Source organism: Elgaria multicarinata, chromosome 2, assembly GCF_023053635.1.
Source record: "Elgaria multicarinata webbii isolate HBS135686 ecotype San Diego chromosome 2, rElgMul1.1.pri, whole genome shotgun sequence".
NCBI classification, from domain to species: Eukaryota; Metazoa; Chordata; class Lepidosauria; order Squamata; family Anguidae; genus Elgaria; species Elgaria multicarinata.
In genome coordinates this window covers 143,673,728-143,695,417 of record NC_086172.1, presented here as the reverse complement: position 1 = coordinate 143,695,417, position 21,690 = coordinate 143,673,728, and the positions used below count along the sequence as shown (strand labels likewise).

The 21,690-nt window shown below is 40.3% G+C and overlaps 1 protein-coding gene across 2 annotated transcripts; it reads left to right on the top strand.

Moving 5' to 3' along the window:
• The first annotated feature begins 1,465 nt into the window (after positions 1-1,465).
• MBIP (MAP3K12 binding inhibitory protein 1) lies at positions 1,466-20,553 on the top strand. 2 transcript variants are annotated; one of them, XM_063117813.1, is made up of 9 exons: positions 1,466-1,651; positions 5,632-5,751; positions 7,556-7,777; positions 7,881-7,977; positions 11,589-11,654; positions 14,256-14,408; positions 16,106-16,203; positions 17,264-17,302; positions 18,792-20,553. In XM_063117813.1, the coding sequence occupies exons 1-9, from the start codon at positions 1,520-1,522 to the stop codon at positions 18,894-18,896; spliced, it is 1,032 nt and encodes a 343-aa protein (XP_062973883.1). In that variant the 5' UTR covers positions 1,466-1,519; the 3' UTR covers positions 18,897-20,553. The 2 variants fall into 2 exon arrangements, with proteins under 2 accessions (XP_062973883.1, XP_062973884.1); XM_063117814.1 differs by lacking the exon at positions 5,632-5,751.
• The last annotated feature ends 1,137 nt before the right edge of the window (positions 20,554-21,690 follow it).

The window sequence follows — 21,690 nt, the reverse complement described above, 5'->3', positions numbered from 1 at the left end:
ATCTGAAAGCAGCTGAAGACATTACAGTTACTGAACAGTTCCTTTTCTCTAGAGCTTAAATAAGGAATGTTAAAAGTCCTGTAGCCAGATCGTAAATGCTACTTCAAAACAGAGCCGCACATCCAGCAATAGAATCCTAGCACCAATATCAAGGAAGCCTCAGCCCTTTCCCCCAGGGCTAAGACCCAATCGGAAACCAGGAGCGCTTCCAGATGAGTTTTTTTAATGTGCAATTGTCCTGTTTTGTTCATGGAATTTTACTGGAAGTACAGCTAACATCGTCTTCCATTTGCAACCCTCCATGTTTTCCCACTGCATTTTCCATCTTTCTTGCCAGAGGAGGGGGTGGGGACTGGTAAGGAGGAAATGCTGTACAATGTCTTTTATTGGTAGCGCTAGAAGCCCTGCATCTGGCACAGGCCTGGGTTCCTCACCTGGCCCTCGGAGGTTCACCAGATGCCGATACCCCTTTCTTTGGTCGCATCCCCGTTCCCTCAACCAGCAATCATTTGGTGGTTTCCTGGATGTTCTTTAGTCCCACCCCCAATTATATAAAAAAATTGAAAGGCAGTAAAAGCTTTAATCTGAAATATGCTGTTATTTTGGCCCCACTCCCTTTTGTTTTCAAGATGGGCCATGGATAACCCAAGCGTTGCTGGACTAGCCCTATCACTCATAAATAACCTCCTCTCTTTTAGGAGCAAGTGGGCAGGAGCATAAAGGCTGTTGCTGCCAAAGACACAATGAGAGCCCCACCATTCAGCACCAATCTCCGCTTGCACTGCAGAAACCAAGGTGGAGATCCAAGAGTGGCATCTCACGACCCTTACAAAAGTGGGCAGAAACCCTTGTGTTGAGACTTAAGTCTAAGCATTCAGTTTTTCATCTTCACATGGCAACGACAATAATTATTTTCAGAGCAGAAGGCCAAACTTGAAGTGACATTAATTGCCTGAACGCAATTAACACAATCATCGTCATTATTATCAACATTATCATTTGATTACCATCATCATTTGGTTGGTCCTAATAAAAATATTGCCCAACAATGCTTCTTTTCCCCATGGACCAGCACAAGCTACCTTTGCTGGTCCAAGAAAAAAAAAATCCCAAATCCTCAATGGGGCAAGATTTTTATTAAGACCAACAAAATAACAACAACAACAGCTCCAACAACAACGTTGTATTCAGGCATTGTTGATGTTAGCAAAAACATTTGCTGCTGCCAGCACAGTATTTTGGATATGGGCTTCCGAGCACCGTTTCCTTTCCCAGATCCGTTGCTCCCCGCTTGGAAACGCGACGCATCTCAGAAACTCCACAGCGGCTTTCTCTCACCTATATCAGATTGGTCGCTTCGCTCGTCAATCATGTGTATGGGCGGGAGAAAGGACGAAGTCCCGAAGCCGCTCGAACGCAGGGGCCTATTCCGTCATCTCTGGGCGACAAGACGTAAGGGGCGGTGTGAGAGAGGCATGGCCCCCGCTGCGACTAGTAGTGTGTGGTTCGGGCGCCTGTCATGGCCTCCTACGAGAGGGAGCCTGGCTCGAATCCGCCCGAGGTTTCCGCCCCGCCCGGAGGCTCCTCCGAAGAGCCGGTTGGAGAGATCCTGAGAGGCTGCCTGCGCTTGCTGCCTAAGTTGGTGGGGCAGGTTAGTGGGCAGAGGGAAGCCGTAGCCGCGCTTGGCGGGAGAGCGGGATGCAGAAGGGACGAACGGGCGACGAGGGTGAAAAGATTAGGCTTTACTCACACTTTGAGAGCCTGAACACACCTCCGCACCTGGGTGGGGGATGGGAGTTGCCAGGCCGCCTACTGCAACCCTAAACCCGCTTTTTGGAAGTAACTCCCTTAGATTTTAGTGAAAATTCCTGCTACACTGGGGTTATTTGTAAACATAAGGTTTATCCAATGTTAGTCCTTCTTGAAGCAGACCCCTTGAGATGAATGCGTCTTCAGTTATTGGATACAGTTTATAATCAGTAGGATTTCAAGTATCGTGTTTTGGCTTTGGGGTCTGCTGTAACGGCTGCTTTTATGTTTTGTTTAGCTTTTAATACTGGAGTTTTCTTCGATGTGTTTGCTACCTTGTTCTTTTTCGTTTTAATGGAATAGTTAGCAGTGTGCGATGTAAGTTGATGAATTTGCTAAACTATTTGATACAGGACTCATTCTTATCTTCACTTCTTCTTTTTAATAGCCCTCCTTTATTGCAGACACATTATTGTGGACACATACACGGTATTCCATCAAGAATGAATAACAAATATAAGTAGTTGGAGGATTGAGTCTCAAATTGGGATAAAAGGAGGGGAAATTGTGAAACTCAACATCTTGTAAATACTTATCACAGCTGGAGTCAGAGTTTTATATGCATGTGTACATATATACACCCACACATGTAAGTTTGAAATGTTCTAGTCTGTCCTTGGAAAGGATAAGGATCTCTTGTTTTAAGGCTTAGATTATAATAGCTCTCAAAAAGCCTATGCTATTAAGCTAGGCAATGTGTGTAGCAACACAGTCCCACCCATCCTCAAAATCCTCTTTTGTATCCTTGAGCCTTTTACATGTATTTCAATTAAAGATAAGCACATATTGATCCAGGAGTAGACAGATGGTTTGTTTCTGGCTACATTGCTGGTAAGATGGCTGGAGGAGTGTAGTATCACTTCTAGTATCCAAACTTTAAAAGTGAGTTGAAAAGTTTGAGAGGATGAAGAGAGAAGCCACAAGAATCCTTTACAATGTTGAAAGGATTTGTTGCAGTGATAGATAATTAAGTCATTCAATAGCTGTAGTTTCAAGAAGAGGTTTTGTCAAGGAACTTTTAAGGAGGAAGCAAAATTGCTCACATTCGCTAAACAGTGTCATGATATGTCTTTGCCAAAGTATCTCTAGTGGACGGAAATGAAACAGATGGAAACTAGTTGACTGGCTGCTTTAGGTGATGTTTTCTCCAATAGATAAATAATTGGATTTATATTTTGGAACTGCAGACTCAGGTCTTCATCTCTGTCTTGAGTTTATTTGGCCATCTCCCCCCCCCCCCGCCCCACCCAAGTCTTTAAAATGACATTGTTAAAATATTATCTCACTTGCAATAAAGAGTGCAATCAATTTTTGGAACTGGTGGTAGAGTCCTATGCATGTCTACTCAGGACTAAGTCCCACTGACCTCAAGGGAATTACTCCCAGGTAAGTATGTATAGGATTGTAGCCTAAAAAGGCTATATTAAATAAAGTCTGGAAAAGGAAACCAATGGAAATATTTGGCAAAAATTAAATCCTCCTCCTATTCCGAATGGCATATTAATTAAAATTTGGGGAAGTTGAAAACAAACTGTTCCATGAAGTAGTATTCTGCATCTAAGAGTAAAATAAATGTTAATTTTTCTCATTTTAAATGGAAAATAGCCACCATTAGCAATGGAAAATGGAAGCTAAGCATAGAGCTATCCACAGGTGCCTGTTTGAGCTCCCTCCACATCTTCTGGGAAAACTTAGTAGTCACACAACCATAGGCATCCAGATTTGTGAGAAAGGTTCACTTACTATTATAGTCAAAATTTAGGAACTGATGCTCATAATAGGGACTAGGGCAGGATCTACACTACTGCTTTAAAACAGTTTATAACAGTAATGACAACTGTTGAGACCCAGGACATATTCCATATACCATTTTCAAACTGTTTTCAAAGTGTTATATCCTGCTTGGTGTAGATCTGGCTCACGACTTTCCAACACTGAGCAAACCGAGACCCATCTCTAGTGGAAAGTGGGAGTTCCCTTCCCATTCACTCACTTCAATCAGGCTTGGAATGGGATTTTCCAGTAGCAGCTAGGAGTGTGTGTCTGCACTCACTAGATTTGGAGTATAGAATTGTACTGAAACAATATCATATGATGATGATAGAAGGTTAGGGCATAAAGGAGAGTCACAAGTAAACTCTATATTTCAGGCTGCAGGTAGAGAATCTTCATGTGTGGAAGTAGAAAGCTAGAACCTTTCTCCCTGGTATGCTAGTATTTGTTTCATTTTTATTTGCAGTGTGTTTTTAACATGGGGGAATACTCAAAATTGAAATCCGCTGCACTTGCAATCTGAGATCTGCAGTGATACCACAAGATTTTCTAAGTTCATTCCGCTGTGTGTGTGGATCAGAATTCCATTGAAATCAGCGGAATTACTTTTCATTTACTCCTGACCAAACTTCCGCAGGAGATATTGGGCATAATTCAAGAGAGATTGGGCATAAATCTCCTGTGGAAAATAGGGTGAGGCCGCAATCCTATCAATTGCACTCTCGGTGATCAGAAACCCCAGAATCCGGAGGCTTCGGATCATCCAGTGCAGGGCGGGCAGAGCAGCAGAGGCAGTCTTCACCATCCCGTCCTTCCACCCTGCAGATTTTGCTAGCAAGGGCACTTTGAAGTGGGAAGGAAGGAGGCTGGAGGCGGTGGCTCAGTTTGACTCGTATCCTGGCCTCTCTAGTCTCCTCCCCTCCCTGCCGACTGGAATGCTCCCTTTATTCCTTCTCCGAGGTCTCTTTTCCAACCTCAGAGGGCAACTAGTGCAGTTCTTTCCATGCTCCGACTCCCCCTTTTGAGTTCAGAGCACTGTCTCCAACCTTGGAAAGGATAATCTGAACAATCCTATGGTCCCTGGGATGCTCATCAAAGGACCATAGGATTGCTCTCTGAATTAGATTTACATAATTCCATCTTTTCTCTTGCAGAATTCTCATTTGTTTTTCCAATGGAATGCACACAAAATAAGTTCTCAAATGAATTACATCTTTTATTTCAAGCTAAGGATCCACAACTTCCACTATTTTACATGGGAGCTGCGACCACCAAGCACATAGTACTTTGCTTTGATAATACAACCAAAGTTTAATTTAAAACAATGGGGCCACATCCAGCATCATGTGAGCAGATTTCTGCTTGTGCAACAGGGTCCCCCTCATGCCCTGAAATCTACCCTGGAGTAAATGGGGGGCATAGAGGAGGCGGAGGGGTTGGGAGAGAGAAAAATCAGTTCCATCAGCGGTGTCCATTCCACAATGGATAGACATTGCTATACAATCCTAGTTGCTCAAAGCATTTATGCTTAGGAACAGATTGTATGTTTGTAGAATCAAAATGCCAATAATTATTAGTAGAAAAATCAGAACTACAATTTGTTGGATGTAAAACTGAGTGAAATCAGTACAGCTAATTGCCAAATGAGTTCGCCTAGAATTATAGCTTCTCTGAATGTATTGGTGGTATGGTGTAGTTGTGGTTAATTTGTAGAATTCATTTCTATAAGATGTATATTTATCCATAGTCAAGATGGCTTTACAGATCTCCCAAGGTGAGAGAGATGTATGCCACTGAATACCAGTTGCTGAGAAGCAATAACCAGAGATCCGTATTGCCATTAAGGTATGCTTGGGGTTTCCATAGGAATCTGGTTGGTCACTGTGGGAAGCAGGCTGCTGGACTAAATAGTCCATTGGTCTGATCCAGCAGGGCTCTTCTTATATTTGACTGAAGAGAAATTCTCATTCGAATTGTAGCCCTTTTATGTGATTGACAAGGCTTTTGCATTGGAGCCCTCTTGTGACATGGTTTGTTTGGCTTTTGAAGCTTAATCTTGGAGAAGATATGGCGAAAATTAACTTCGACTGGAGCAAGCTTCAAGGTGCCTCACCACTCCAGCCCGTGTTGCTCTTGACCGCTCTGCAGCAGCATATTTCCGTTTTACAGGTAAATGTTTCTTGGACACTTTTCAGAAAGCCAATCACTCAAATTAATCCTTAAATGCAACCCGCACCCCTCAACTTCAATGTGAGGTCTCCTGTTTGAGGAAATGGTGCAACTTACTGTATTGCACAACTGAGGTTCCACTGTGATTCCTAAAGGACTTAAAGCTGTTACCTTAAAACAGTTATTAGAAGAGTTCTGGGAATAGCATTGCAAGGGGCTGTGGGTAAGTAGTTTGTACAAATGCAGTCCTGTTGATTTCTACACTTCCATTGTAAATGCAGTACATTTCCATCTGTCGTGGGTTATAATTAAGCAATAACACGGCAGGTGTGTGTCATGCTATGATAATGATTCCATGCGTTGGGTGAGTTTTGCGGTTCATGGAGTGCTTTCAGTGGATCAAGAAGTGGCATTATCCCAGCATGATACATCCTGGTGCGTGTGTCTGCAATTAACTATATTTCCAGCATATTTTTTTAAAAGTAACTTCATAGACATTTAAATGTTTCATCTTGTCAAGTAACCAGTTGCAGTGCTACATCATTTTCATTTGACATTTTTTAATGTTAAGTCACAGTACTTGTAACGTTCCTTGTTTTGGGATCAGTTGCTAGCACAAGTCTTGTGACCTCTGCATAGTGCTTAATACATCTGTAATCATTTTGCTCCCCTATTGAAATAAGGTGTAATCTGTCAACAACCTCTCCTGTGCAGGAAAAATCAAGTATGCTATTGGCAGTTCCCATTTGTCCTTGTGGGGTAGCTATAGTATACATTTCTGACTTACTCATTCTAACTAATGTATTAATAAAAGATTAAAAAAAAAAAACCAGAAGAACGTGCTGAATAGCATGCACAAAAATGGCTTTTGTGTAATGGTTTCTAAATGTGATAGATGGTAGTTTGAGGTCACCAATTTGTTCCTTTAAAAAAAAAGTTCCAACTGAAGTATTTCTATTAATATGAATAATGTAAAACCCTCAATAGCTCCATGATAAGCACTATTGAATGGGATTGGAGGAATTGTTGATATAGTTATCACTTCATAATGTTTGATTTGTTTGCATGTATTGCAAGTACTCTTTCTTGCTGGGTCATTTAGCCTTTTTTAATGGAGATCTTTTCAAAATGTAGCAGAAGAAGAATTTGTGAGCTTACTTTTGTTGTTTCTTGTATTTGTTGTTTGGCTTGTATGTAAAAAATAATAATTAAAGACTTAAATTGTTTTTTTATGGTGAGAAAGATGAGATGAGAAAATGAAGAGCATTTGTTTTGCTTCTCTGAATATTGGCTGTGTTGGGTGATGCATGAGTATAGAGCACAGTGTTTGTGTTCTTTCATGCATTTTGGGTGGCTGCCGTTTCAAGTGGAGATGCTGCCAGTGATGTAGTGTTAAAGCAAGAGCTTTAAGAGAATGAGAGTCTTGGCTCTTGTGTTAAGGAGGAAAAATACTTAAGCCTTAATGTTCTGAGTAAGCATTTGAATGACATGTAAATTAAGTGGCATTGATGCCAAAGGGTCCTGCTTTGATTTGGTATAAAACAGATGAGTAACAGACAGATTTGCTCAGATAGTCTGGACCCTCTAGAGGTTGTTTTTTTTTAAATACGCAGATTAGTAAAAGGCACTGATCAAAAGGGCAGTGACACTTGGAGATGCTATATTTTAATTCTAGCTTGATTTGCATTATGTCCACAAAGGTGCATATGGTCTCCACAATCATTTTAAGAAGCTTGTTTTAGAAATTCCAGTTTTTAAAAAGTGCTGTCAGTTTGAATCCATCCTCTTTTTTCCTTTTGCCTAGCCATTTATAGAAAAGCTCCAGTCTTTGATTAAAGAGGAAAGCACTGTACCCGTTGATGATTCCAATAAGACAGAAGGCGGAAAGTGTGAGACTAATTCAAATGTAATAGATAAAGACGTGCAGGTGGAAGTGAAACACATAGCTTGTGGTTCTGCAAACCTGAAAGAGACTCATGTTGATTTTGACCCAGAAGTTGTCCAGATAAAAGCTGGAAAAGCTGAAGTAAGTGACTCTTGGGCCATTTTTCCCCTTTCTAGTCTAGACCATTCTTTCATTTTGAATGGCAGTAATGAAATCTAAATACAAGTTGTTCTGTTACCTGCAGATTGAAAGACGAATATCAGCCTTCATTGAAAGGAAACAAGCTGAGATCAATGAAAACAACGTCAGAGAATTTTGCAATGTTATTGATTGTAATCAAGGTAGCTATCCAGTTGAGCTTTAATTTGCTTATCCTTTTAAGCATGATTCTCTTATCTCCGCCATTGCTCTGTTTTTCAACAAGCTCTTTTAAATGTTCTTCTTAAAAGGCAAAGTTAACAATATAAAAGTTAATAAGACGTGAGTGAAGCTTACAATAGGAACACTAGTGATACAAAGAGAAACTATGGAAGCAGAAGGTGTCCTCAAATAAATATCTCATGAAGCAATGCACACAGTATATAAATGGCCAAACCCACAAACAATTCACTGGTCATATAACCATTGTTCTCCAACTTTACTTCTGCCTATAAGTTTCTAGCTAAAACTTCAGGCAAACACTTCAAACAGATTTAGCATGACCCATCTTTTTTCCTTTGGTCCTGGTAAAGTTTGCAGCTTTTGAGCAAAGTTTCTCTAGTGATGTGGGTTTTTCAGGAAAAAAAACGAATTTGGAAAATTAGGGTAATTTGCATCAGAATGGGTTTGTTCTGGAAAATTGGGGTAATTTGCATCTGAACATTTTCAGTTTGCATTGGAAAATTTTCTGATGCCATAAAAAGTGGTCTAATTTGGATACTTTTATTTATTACACTACTTCTGTACTGCTTAATATATTAATATCCCTAATGGTTCACATTAAAATATAAAATAAGACAAAAAGAGGGGGACCCATAGCTGAAAACACTAACCAGATCAGTGGGACCACAAAATGTGTAGTATAATCAAATATAATGCTGCTAGTGATTATGGAGTTCACAATAAATAATAACAACAAATGTTTGTATAATCTCTCTGGCTCTGAATGATAATACTTAACAATAGTACAAATGCTCATACATTAGTAAATTCAGTAGACATGTATCCTGGAGGTTTACACTCTTCCTGTGCAGGGCAGGAGGAGCGGCAGAGGCAATCTTTGCCTCCCTGTCCATCTACTCTGAATTTTCACTAGATGGGCTTTTTTGCCCAGCTAGCAAAAACGTTTTGGAGGGTGATGGAAGGTGGTTGGAGAAGCCCCAGGAGAGTGCATAGTCTTCTCCCCTCCCTGGTCACTGTATCACCCCTTTCCCCTAGGTCTCATTCCTGACCTCAAAGAGGCAGCTAGCATGGTTCTTTCCATGTTGCCTGCGAGAGGGAGTGAGTCAGATCACGGTTTATCACCTCCAAGGTCATTGACGGAACTGTTGGCATCATCACTGTCTACCATCTTGTATTAAATACATTTGTCTCAATTTCACTGGTGTCTTATACCACCTGTGCACCATCTTGGATTTTCCCTTCAATTAGTTGATACAAAATATTCGATTTCTTATGTAAATAAATGCTCCCATGCATATTATTTAATATTACAGCTTAAACATTTCCCCAAACTAGTCTTAAGTTTGTGCTCAAAAGGTACTTCTGTCTTGAAAACAAGGTAAAATTGAGAAAGTAAACCTTTGGAGTTCTTGTACCAGTTAATATATAAACAGAGTATGAATTTTCAAAACTAGTCTATTTTTTTAACTTGATCGTTGCTAATCCACCCCATTATAAATGTCTTGTCAGGTAAAATTGGTATAACCCGTTGCAGAGTTGATTTGATTTAAATCGATTCGCTGAAGGACTCAAGTTTAATGATTTTAATCACAGTTTAAATTGCTAATGAGGAAGATTTAAATTTTTTTAGTAGAAGTATATTATTGTTTAATATAACCTTAATATTCAGAGATGCAGGTTTAATTAGAAAGTAGGTACACACTAAGAAATTACTCTAGATTGTTTTCAGTTTAACTTTCAACAAAAAATGGGATGATAATTTGATCATTTTAGTATTAAAGCAGAATGAACTTGTGAAGTCATTCAGGAGGTAAACCAGTTCCAACTACTCAATCGTGATATTTTAGTCATGATGTGCCAGAATCACCACCACCAAGCAAGCTTTTTTATAGTGTACTAATAAGATTGTTTATTCTTCTGTTTACTTTTCTTTTCAACAAACAACAACATTAACAAAACATCAGATGGATTTTTTAATGGTTAACTATTTCAGTTTTTAGATGTGAACTTTAAAAAAATTAAATTTAGGCAATTTCAACCACAGTAGTTACAGAAACAAAATTTTCCCAAATGTGGTCTCTTTAATGGCCTGCTGCTGTCATGCTAGATATTTCCTTTCTACAGTAGGATTTTGTCTCTGACACAGTGGGCAGCCACAAATATTTGGCTGGCCACAAGCCCATTCCAAATTTCTGGGTGGGTCAGGGTCTGCTTTCTCCATTGTGTAATGCCTTCCTTAATGTCTTTCCCCCCACAATCTGGGGAATAGCTTAATTGAACAACTTAATTTAAAGGAAAATTAGAAATAATTTTCCGTGGAATAATAATAATTTATTAAATTCAATACTTCATTACTCAATAGTTATCATTTCAGATTCAGTTCATCTTCTACACTGGTAACTTTGCTGTATTGTTCACCTTAGTAAGGGTGAAATCCTATGCGTGTTTAGACAGTAAAAGTCCTACAACTCCCAGCATGCTGGGGCATGCTGGGAGTTGTAGAACTTTTTTCTGTCTAAATATGCATAGGATTGCATCCTAAATTGCTAATTGATCTCAATCCACAATCTTTGAATATTACCTTTAGAAATGTAACAGGATTGGTCATCGCCATTGCAAAGTCATCAGTGTGCATCATTATCCTAGGGAGCAATCCTGTGGCCCCTAGACAGCATCCGAGGGGCCAGAGGATTGTTCAGAGTTCCCTCCCTGAGGTCAGTGACAGTGCTCCAACCTTGGAAGGGAGAGTTGGAGATCCTTCCCCTCCCCCTTGCAGCTGGCACAGAAAGAACTGAGCTGGCTGGCCTCCGAGGTCAGGAACTCTACCTCAGAGAGGTGGAAAAGGGGGTTGTTTCAGTGAGCAGGAGAGTGGAGAGACCAGGATACAAGCTATCCTGAGTCGTTGCCAGCCTCCTTCCCTCCACCTCCAAAACACCTTCGCAAGATGGGCAAAAAAGCTCATGTAGTGAGGACAGGAGGATGGGGAGGCAAAGATCACCTTCCGCACTCCCCCCACCCTGCATAAGGTGAGTCTCTTGCTATTGCTTCTTGGAAATTGGTATTCAGTAGCCCCATTCAGAAGACACCTTAAACCATGGGTTTAACCGCGGTGGTTAAATTAGAAAGCCAGGCTGTGTTCAGAAGACACCTTAAACCACGGCTTTAACCATGGTGAATAAAGCAAAAAGCCTTATTCATGATGGTTAAAGCTGTGGTTTAAGGTGTCTTCTGAACACGGCCTGGATTTCTGGCTTAACCACCATAGTTAAAGCCATGGTTTAAGATGTCTTCTGAATGGGCCCAGTGACCCACTGCTGCTGAATCTGGAAGTTCCATCTAGCTATCATACCCTCTAAGAGCAAATGTTAGTCATCTAATGGCTTTGACCTTATAAAGCCCCAAACTATTTGGAGCCAGGGTACATTCGGAATCTTGTCATCCCATATGTAGCTGCCCAGAAATTCTGTTCCGCCACCGAGGCCATCCTCTGTGTTCCCTTGCCATTCTTTGAAGTGAATTGTGGGCTACTTACATGACTGCGCTAATGATTACTTATTTAAAATGTCCTTAGAAAACAGCTGTGCTAGGACTGATGCGGTGTTCACACCTTACCCAGGATTCAAAAGTCATGTGAAGGGTAAGTACTACTATTTATTATTGTATTTAATGAAGGATTTTTGTTCCTTAAATCATTTTTTTAAAAAAGAGACAATTTGTATGTCAGTTTCATTAAATAAGTTCTTGATCTAAACTTACTTTGGCTTAGTTCACACAACACTTTTCTCTACTCAGTGGGAAAACTCCACTCAAAGGTGTAGTTAGTAGGGGGTACTCACCACACAACATATTCCAACTTCACTGTTGTGTGGGTGTGGCCTCCTGTGCAGTGGAGTAAAAGTCAACACAGTGTTTAATTGACAGTTCCTCTGCCCTCTCTCCTCCCCCAGTCCTCCCAGTGGTATCCCATCAGCCATCGCTGCAAAAAAGCCAGTCCCAGCGGCTCTCCTAGAGCATCAGTCCCTCCTTTTGTTGCTCTTGCCAGGGAACTCTGGAGCCAGTGGGAAAAGTCAACTCACCTCAACAGGAAACTCCATGGAGCCCTCCAGGCAACATGGAATACAATGGTTGTGCAGGAACTCCCCTCTGCACAGCTTGGAGATTCAGGGTGGAGTGTTTTTCAAAAGAGTTTTCCCTCCAGACATCACTTTCTCAACGGTGGTGTAACAACTCCACAATGAGGTTGTTGCACTACCGTTGAGAAAAGTGCTGTGTGAACTGAGCCGTTGTTTAGTTGAGGCATCAGTGCAGGTTTATTCAGAAGCAAGTTGACACTGAGGGCACAGCTAGACCTAAGGTTTATCCTGGGATCATCCAGGGTTCGCCCCTGCCTGAGCACTGGATCCTCTGTGTGTCACCTAGATGAACAGGTTTGACCACTGGACAATCCAGGGATAAACTTTAGGTCTAGCTATGGCATAAGTGTATTTATTTATTGAATATATTTCTGAGCCACCTTTCAAGACCATGGTCTTCCCAAGGGAGCTTACAATGTAAAACAGCATCGTTAAAAATTAAACAGTTTTAAAATAAGCTAGTTAAAATACAGTTTAAAATATTTAACAGCAGCAAATGTGATTACCAAAATTCAGTTAAAAAATCAGAGACAACAGGTATGTTTTTAAAGGCCTCTTGATGACAGCCACAGATGGAGCCAGCTTGGGAGAAAATTCCATAGGGTAGGGGCCATCACTGAGAAGGCCTCTCTCTAGTGCCCACCAGCTTTATTGATCTTAATAGTGGGTGAGTTTGTAGGATGTCTGAAGATTATCTTAAAACACAGGCAGGTTCATAAGGTGTAGATGATCCTTCAGATAACCTGGACCCAAACATTTTGTGCGACTTTCCTGTAAGTGTTGTGTTGCATTGCAGCTTCAGTTCACTTTATAAACCAATGGCAGGTAACTTGTTCAGTTGCATTAAAAATATTTGGTATTCTGTGTTAAATTGAGCTCTGCAAAAACAAGTGCTAGAAATTTGGGGTGGGGGTAATTAAACTAGTTATTTGGCTTTGAAACCAAGAATACATATTAGGAAATCAATTTACTTTACAGGCTTTGCTTTGAAATAAACATGCTTATGATCAGGCTGTCAGCATTTTAGCAAAAGGCTATCTATGAGCAGTAGAAATGGCTTTGAGGCTGAAAGTTGCTGTCTATTTCTATAGTTGCCCTCCCCCTAATGGCCTTCCATAGGATGGCCAAAAATTATCCTTTTTGAGGCCACAAATGGTTGCTCCCTTTTTGAAATGGCTTTAAGTGCTACGGTTAAATTATTTTTGAAATTGATCATATTTTTAAATCTATGCTGTCTTTGCATGTTATGGCTGCTTTATTTAATGCATTTATTATTGCCAAGCTATTTTTAAAATTATTAAGTTATGGGTTAACTTGTAATGTTAGCTACTTTGGGCTCCTTGAGGAAAGCTGGAGTATAAATGTTTTAATTAAATCAACAAACCAGTGACTTGCTGCTTTTTGTTAAAAATAAAAATAGATACAGCATGAATTATTATCCTAGCGAGAATGGTTGTCAAGAGAATCACATGAAAGCTGCCCCCCTTCTTTTATGGGCTGTTTACTGTGGGAGTCTGGTGCTCATGTTAGAAGGTGTTCTTAGGGGTGAACAACAGGTGAGTCACATCTATTAAGCTGAGCACTGCAGGTTCTTTGAGAATCTACATTCGGTTCAAAAGCATTTAGTGCTTAATAGTTGCTACTTTACCACACTGAAAGTGTGTTCTGCCATGCAATTTATAATGAGAGGAGTATTCGGCTAGCACAGAATCACCTATAGGACACCTGACAAGAAAAAAGCAAAGGAACATGGGATAGTTCTACTTATTTTTCCCAGCATGAGGTGCACAAAGAGCAGCAGTACTTGCATCAGTAAGGAAAAGTAAGCATTAAGGGTACAAATTGAACTAAACCGTTTAACCTCTACTACAGTCGAACGTGGTGTCGTTTACGTGGTATAAACATAGGCTGAGATTAACTAGCATTGTTGTTCTGTAACTAAGGTGGCAAAACTATTAACACTTATTTGTGAGTGTTACGTTGAACATAGTGGGACTTCTGAGTAAAATACATGAACTTCGCTGTAAAGGTATTCTCTTAGCAGCTGTCCTTGCTTATTCCTTTCATGTGTGTAAATCTTAATTTTGTACTTCTTAAAATCCTAGTTTCGCGAGTTGTAAATACCTATGGCCCTCAGACCAGAAATGAAAGAGCTCATGGGTCCAATCGTAAAGCAAACGCCCTTCCTCGAGATTGTGGGAATCAAGCTATAGAAGAGAGACTACTGAACATTGAAGCTCATTTAAGGTTACAAACAGGTTTGTAGAGAGTTCTATATTGAATTCCATATTGCGATTCTTCCCGTGTAGCAGAAACCAGCAAAAATGTAAATTCAAAGTATCCCGCAATGTCAAAGTATCCCTCATGACATATGTCTTGCTTTTGGGTTCAAAGGATTTCCTGGGATGAAGAACTATGAGAAATTCAGACTTTTACATTTTTAGATTGTATGCTATTTATGGTTTTTAATTGTTGTGAACCACCCAGAGAACTTTGGCTATTGGCGGTTTATAAATGTAATCAATAAATAAGTACGTACATACATAAATGAATGAATTAGAATTGTTAATTCTGATTGGTCTAATTCAAGGGATGTACAACTAATATGGATTGCGCTTGTTTATCTATTCCTGCCTTCCCCCGCTTGGGAATCAGTTTTGCAATTGTTCGCAGTCATTTTATTTGGGCCAAATGATAAAGTGAGCACATTGCTCTTTAGTTGGCAGCCGAGGACCTGGTGTACATGTTAAGTGTCAAACAATGGCCTCTTTAAATTACTCCGCATGGCAACTATTATCTTCTGTCTCTGTTCAACTCTAATCTTGGAAAGAGACTGGCTACTTCCAGCTTGTCACTTGGAATGGTCATTTCCTTCATGGAAAAAGGACTGCGAAACCCTTACTTTCTTCCTTATTTGGTTCACCGGTTATTTTCCTTCATCTCTACCCAGAAGGATCTCCTGGGCTTGGTTTGTGGAGACATACTGCTCTTGTATCAGCTTGCTGGGTAGCCTAGCAAAGTCACTACCAGCCTCGGTTGGCAATCTATAAAAGGGAAAGAATATTATGATTACATTTACATTTATATCCTGCCTTTTTTCCTCCAAGGAACCAAGGCAGTGTACATAATCATCCTCTCCATTTTATCCTCACAACAACAACCCTGTGAGGTAGGTTGGGCTGAGAGCCTGTGACTGGCCCAAAGTCACCCAGTGGGTTTCCATGTCCGAGTGGGGACTAGAACCTGGATCTCCTGACTCCCAGTCCAACACCTTAGCTACTACACCACACTGGCTCATGAATATGTAATTCATGATGTTCTCATAAAGAAGAGAACTACTGTTTTCCACCTTGGCTTTTGGGAATTGATAGTCTATAAACCTAAATCAGTGCATTTGATATTCCCTGCTAGTGATGCTTCATTTTAAGTACAGCACACTTATCACATTTTGAAGTAGAAAGTAGGGGCACAAAAAGAAGACCATAACCAGCAAGAATAAATATGTGCAGCAAAAATTCTGATCAGTGCAGACAAGCTATTCATTCCATTGAATCTGCTTTAGTGAACACAATGGAGAGAACTATATTTCCAGGGGGAAAAGACCTTCAGTAGAAAATGGGAGTTTTCTTTTTCTGAGACAGACTTCACAGCAAAATAGTAAACATATGTCTTTCACAGTTATATTCAGAAACCTGCATCCAAACTTGAGTATATGTAGGGAACCTTCCAAGCAGAACTTCAGTATCTCGTCTTGCTAGAAATCCCAGCAGGATTTGGGACCAACACACTGCATTTTTGTGTTGTGTTCCCCCTGCCCTCTTTGCTGCGTTCTCAACTTAGATTAATCTTAAAAACTGTATTGGAATTTCCTTTTTTCCTTTAAAGAAAATTTCTAGTTGTGTTCACTTTCCAGATGCTTGATCTGGGTTATTGTTGTTTTAATGTTGTATTACAGGTGGACCAGTGCCAAAAGACATTTATCAAAGGATAAAAAAACTTGAAGATAAAATCCTTGAATTGGAAGGGATGTCTCCTGAATATTTTCACTCTGTGGTGAGTAACTTTAACCCTAGGTCTCTTAAGGCCTCTCCTGAAGAGGTGTGTGTGTCTATAGTAAATAAAAACACAGCTGCTCCGGTCAAGCAGAAAGCAAAGAGTTTTCAAAACTGTCTTGTTAATTCACTGGAAGGGATGGCTTTGCATGATGATCTCCATTAAGAATAGTTGGGCTACCACCATCTAACACAAGGTTTTTGTACACACTGGAGAACTTGTGTGACCCTTTTTGGGGAAGATGAATTAGCTTTTTAGGATGCTATGCTATGTAGGTTATACAGAAAAAGTCCTACAATTCCCCAGTTTAAGGCATTCCCCAGCCTTAAACTGTTTCTGTAGAGTTTTCCTCTTATTTGGGTGCAAAGATTTTCTCTTGTAGAATTGATCTATTCATTTGGGAGGAAGAGACGCTACGCATGTAGTACAGGTCTGCTGAGATTCTTATCACTTCAGAATGTAGTTTGGAGGAAGGGGGGTATGGGTACATATTTGAATTCTCTTTCATGTTAAAAATAATAATAATCCCTGCATGTAGAAAATCAGCATATCAGGGAGAAAACCAGGATAGAATCTTTTTCCTTCATTTGCTTGCTTTTTTATACATAGTTGCCCCAATCCAACAGCGCACATACACACACAGCGACCAGGACCACATGTGCAGGATACATTCAAGAAAGTTAAAAGGCCACTGATCAGCTATGTGGTAGAAAAACTTGCTTGAAAGGATTCCCTGTGCACAGTCCCAACAGTTGAATCAAAAAGGGGAGTCACGTGTGGATGATCCATTTGTGTGTATCCCCCCCCCCAAGTGGGAGATGCATGTGCATGGATACCCCTTTCTACACATGTGGGGGCCCATCAGAATTGGAGTGAAGGAGTGCTACATGAGGAAGATTTCAAATGCTCAACATTTTTCTTTCATATGAAATTTGAGTCCCTATATGTTTGATGGGCTCTGGGTCTCTTTCATTAGTGATGGGGAAAAGGTGGTCTTGTTCTCAGAAATAGTAATAGCTCTGCTTTACTTATATTTGGATTTGTTTATGTTTTTTCATAGAATTTGCCTGGCAAAAGAAGGAAAATCCAACAAAACCAAGTGAGTTGTATATGTTTGCAAGTACAAATTCAGAGATTTTCGTCCTCTGCTCCCAACCTATGGAGTTGTACCTCCAGCTGTACCTCCAACTCATTTAGTTTGGAGTAGATATTTCACCACCACCACCACATGCATGTTGTCATTATTTGTATTAACCTAGTACAGGGATAGTCCTGCCTGGAAAATCTTAAACTCCAGGAGAATGTTGCCTTTCAGGTAGCCTGGTCCCAAGCTGTGTAGGGCTTTATAGCACTTTAAATTGTGTCCGGAAACACAGTAGCTCATGAATCTGTTATATCAAAAGAGTCAGATGGCCCAGTCAACATTGTGGCTGCAGCATTCCGGACCAACTGAAGTTTCTGAATATATTTCAAAGGCAGCCCCATGTAGAGTAAATTCAGTAGTCCAAGTGGGATGTAAAACCATGGCCAGATCAGACACTTCTAGGAATGGGTGCAGTTGGTACACTAGTCCCAGTTGGCCAAAACCTAGCTAATGCCTATATTGTCCAGATAAACCATATCTGATAAGCTTGGTCATGGGCTTAACTTGGGATGGCACAGCAGTGTGGTCCCTTCCAAAAATTGCTGCTTCCTTGAATGTAGCTCCAGGCACCTGAAGAGCATTTGAATATGCTTCACAGTCTGCTGGCTTGAATGGGAAGCAGAGGAACCTCACCTCCCTGGGACTGACAGGGCTGGTGTGTGTTCTTCTGTCACAATCTAGCCATTCTTTTCATTTTGCTTTTAAAAATCTATTTTAAGGTGTTTTATTCTGTTTTTATTGTATTTTATCTTGTACACCACTCCGAAATTTTCAATGGGGAGCAGTATATAAACATTGTAAATAAAATAAATAATAAATAAATAAGCAGAATCTAACATTTGCATAACTGCTGTGGAGCCCTGACCATAGAGAAGTGTATAGGATTCCTCTAAAAGTTGCTAATATCACAACTTTGCTTGACGGTTTATTAGTAAATTAAATTGGTCATAACCCATTTCTCTCTGAATATTGTTATTATAGCATTGGAACATTTGGAACTTTCATTATAATTACCCCAGTGCAGTCACAGGGCCAGTTCAGATGTGAAAATCCCAGCTTATTCAATCATGGTGTATTACTCTGCAACTGAACATTGTACCCATGCATTCCTCCCCTCCCCCTACATGCTGACTTCACTACTTGTATTATGACTATTTTAAGCCATAGCTTAGCTTTTAATCTGGTTTAATATTAGTCTCCCAACTACAGTATAAAGCCAGGATTTATATAATGGTCTAGGGTTCAAGTTTAAACCACAGTTTCCTCTTTCTGATGTAAAGGGAAACTGTGGTTTAAAGTAAACACTATACAAGCACTGAAATTGGCAGATGAGGGAAGTGGAAAAGGAACAAAAGTGCCATGTCTTCACATTTCCTGGGATGCTAAAAGTTTATGCAATAAATTCAAGATGTTAAACTCTTAATTTTCCCTCCCTGAATGACAGAACTACACTTTGGCCGAACTTGATGAGAAGATCAGTGCACTTAAGCAAACATTGCTGAGAAAAACAAATGAAGGGAGGCCCAAGGTGGTTGATCAGCTTCTTTGAGTACAGCAATGTGACTTCATTGTGCTTTCATGTGTACTTAGCTCCTTTAGACTGTCTGAGTACTGTTTATCTAGGCACTATGGTAAGGAAACTAAACAATGCGCATATGAACTCGTCTAATTCTTATTGGAAATCTAGATTAAGTGAACTTCTTTGTTTCTTCAAAATGAAGAATGTTTTGGAAGTAGCATTGTAAATATCACTTCCCTTCTGTTGGAAAAGATGATCTGTAGAACTGTTAATAATAAAAAAAACCTGTTAGCTTCATTGCATAAAAATAACTGTACATTTAAAATGTGATGTCACTGATCAGACAAATGTCTCTTGAAATATAGTTCTGTCCAAAGAGTGTTATGTGAAATGTGATTGTTCATTTAACTTTGTGAAGTAAATGAGACAGATATGCAGAAAAATATAAAAGGAGTTACAGTAATGAAAAATTGATAGTGCATTTAACGAGATGAAGGGTCTCCTGATGAAGGATAATAAACTTATCACTTAATGACCCAGCCAGCCAGGGTTGTTTGAGAGTTAAACAACCCTCAAATAACCCTACAACAGCCCATGGGTTATTTGAAGGTGTTTAACCCTCAAGCAATCCCTGCCCATCCATGTTCAGATTTATTTATTTATTAAATTTATATACCACCCCATAGCCAAAGCTCTCTGGGCGGTTTAAAAAATGTTTACAGATGTCACGATAAGCCATGGCAACCCCCCACCAGCAGCTGAATATTCAGATTGGCCCACAGCACACACCACAGCCCACCCTGACTTAACACAGCACCCTGTGGCTTATTTATCATGCAAACTGGGCCATTGAGTAGGGACATCTTTTATTCGTTCTGAATGCCTAGGAAGGTGAAATCCATATGACTCTTTCAAGGGAAGGCGAAAACAGTAATGGCAAATGATTCCCTTCAAGGAATCCGGTCACACTGAATAAGGCCATTATTCCTTCCAACCCAGTACTTTTTACCCTGACATTGGCTTTTTGAATTCTCTCCCCCGGCATCTTAATCTTATTGCGTTGAGATTCTTTCAGTCAAGATGCCAGAACTGAAACTGGGTGGAATTCTACTCTGCTTGAGTATATGGCCAAATCGCTACAGTTTAGCTAGGTCTTCATGAAGAGTAAGCATACAGACATTGCCCTTACACATTTCATACCTCACCTTTTTGGCAGCAGAATTTTGTGCTCTGGCCTTGGCCCATTGCTGTTGATCAAGTTATTCAATAAATAACTACAGGTGCAATCCTATGTGTGTTCAGACAGAAAAAAAATCCTGTTGACCAGGGAGTGCTGGTAGTTTCCGTCTAAACATGCATAGGGTTGTGCTCTAAATGAAGCAATAGCTCCCCCCACACCCACATCCACACCCACACACCCAACAATATCCTGATTCATACTACTGCTGTGGTTATGAACACGTAAACCCAAGTAATAGAAAAAGTATTGGATGTAGGCTAGGTAAATCTGGGTAAAAGTTTTTTCTTTAACAATGAAGCTCAATGCAGTGGCCTTGAGCAAACCATGAATTTATTTTTCCACCTAACTTAGCTCATGGGCTCATTGGAGAGAAAAGATGGATCTTAAACCATGTATGTTACCTTGAAATCTTTGAAGGATAATAAATTAATGGTATTGAAGACAATGCAGTCAAACTTGTACATCAATTATTCCCCGTCACAAACCATCAGAATCTGCCAGGTAAGGGGTGTCCTCTTATGCTCTTGCACATGCATTGACACTTGGTCAATAAATGTAATTGTGGGGAGCAAGAGCTCCACAACTGCAGTTCAGACTTTGTATGGACAATGAAACAATATTCTATTTTCTCCTCCTGAAAACAAAACACCCACTCTTGCCTAAATGATTAAGCTCCCACATGGATGGCTCCAGTGTAATGGACTGATCAGAATCGTATACATCAGTTTCATCAGCCACAAGAGATGAGCAGCACCATTTGTTCTATGCTACAATGCATATTAACACCTGAGTGAAAAATTTAATCGAGGGGGAAAGGAAACAACAAATACACAAGTTTCCTATGAGCCATAGATAATTACCTGGCTAAAAAACTGGGTTAGCCAAAGTAAATGGAATAACAGATTGATTGCAGTGACTCCAGTTGGCAGGCCTTTCCATTCCCAAGTGGAGTTTTGTAATTTTTAAAATGGCTTAAGCAGGCCACGTATCCGTGCTCATAACTAACGTACCTAGGTTCATCACAGGCACATTATAGATTTGCAGAAAAATACTGCAAATACTAATCCCACCTTGCTTGGCGTTCATGATGTCAGAGAAAATTGTCTTTATTTCTCCTTGCGGGCTTGCTGATGGAGCAGACAAATGTGGGTTCGAAGGAATGGTTTTGTAGTGCATGCATCCAAGAGACTATGGCCATGGCTAGACCAGGCCTATATCCCGGGACTGTCCCGGGATCATCCCTGTGCATCCAAATGACACACGGGATCCCAGGAGCAGGCAGGGACAACCCCTCCATTTGCCTGGGATAATCCTTAGGTCTAGCTAAGGCCTATGTCTAAACCTTTGCTTTGTACTCATGGTCTTTAAGTTCACTTGCGTGCCTCAGTTTTCCTTTCTGAGCAATGAATTCTTGCTCTGGAGCAAACCCCTTGGCTCCACCTAGTTCAGCTCCACCAGCCTCAATGGGCACCAATGGGCACTTACACCAATGAAAGTTGTTATTTTACATTTTTATTTATTACATTTGTATATTGCCCCCTAACCAAAGCTCTCTGAGCGGATGTTAAAAGCATGAAAAACAAT

Excerpts from the sequence above, each read along its gene's own strand:
- MBIP (XM_063117813.1), top strand. The coding sequence starts at position 1,520 with ATGGCCTCCTACGAGAGGGAGCCTGGCTCGAATCCGCCCGAGGTTTCC. Across the intron at positions 14,409-16,105 it reads TCATTTAAGGTTACAAACAG|GTGGACCAGTGCCAAAAGAC; the intron begins GTTTGTAGAGAG and ends GTTGTATTACAG. Across the intron at positions 16,204-17,263 it reads CTGAATATTTTCACTCTGTG|AATTTGCCTGGCAAAAGAAG; the intron begins GTGAGTAACTTT and ends GTTTTTTCATAG.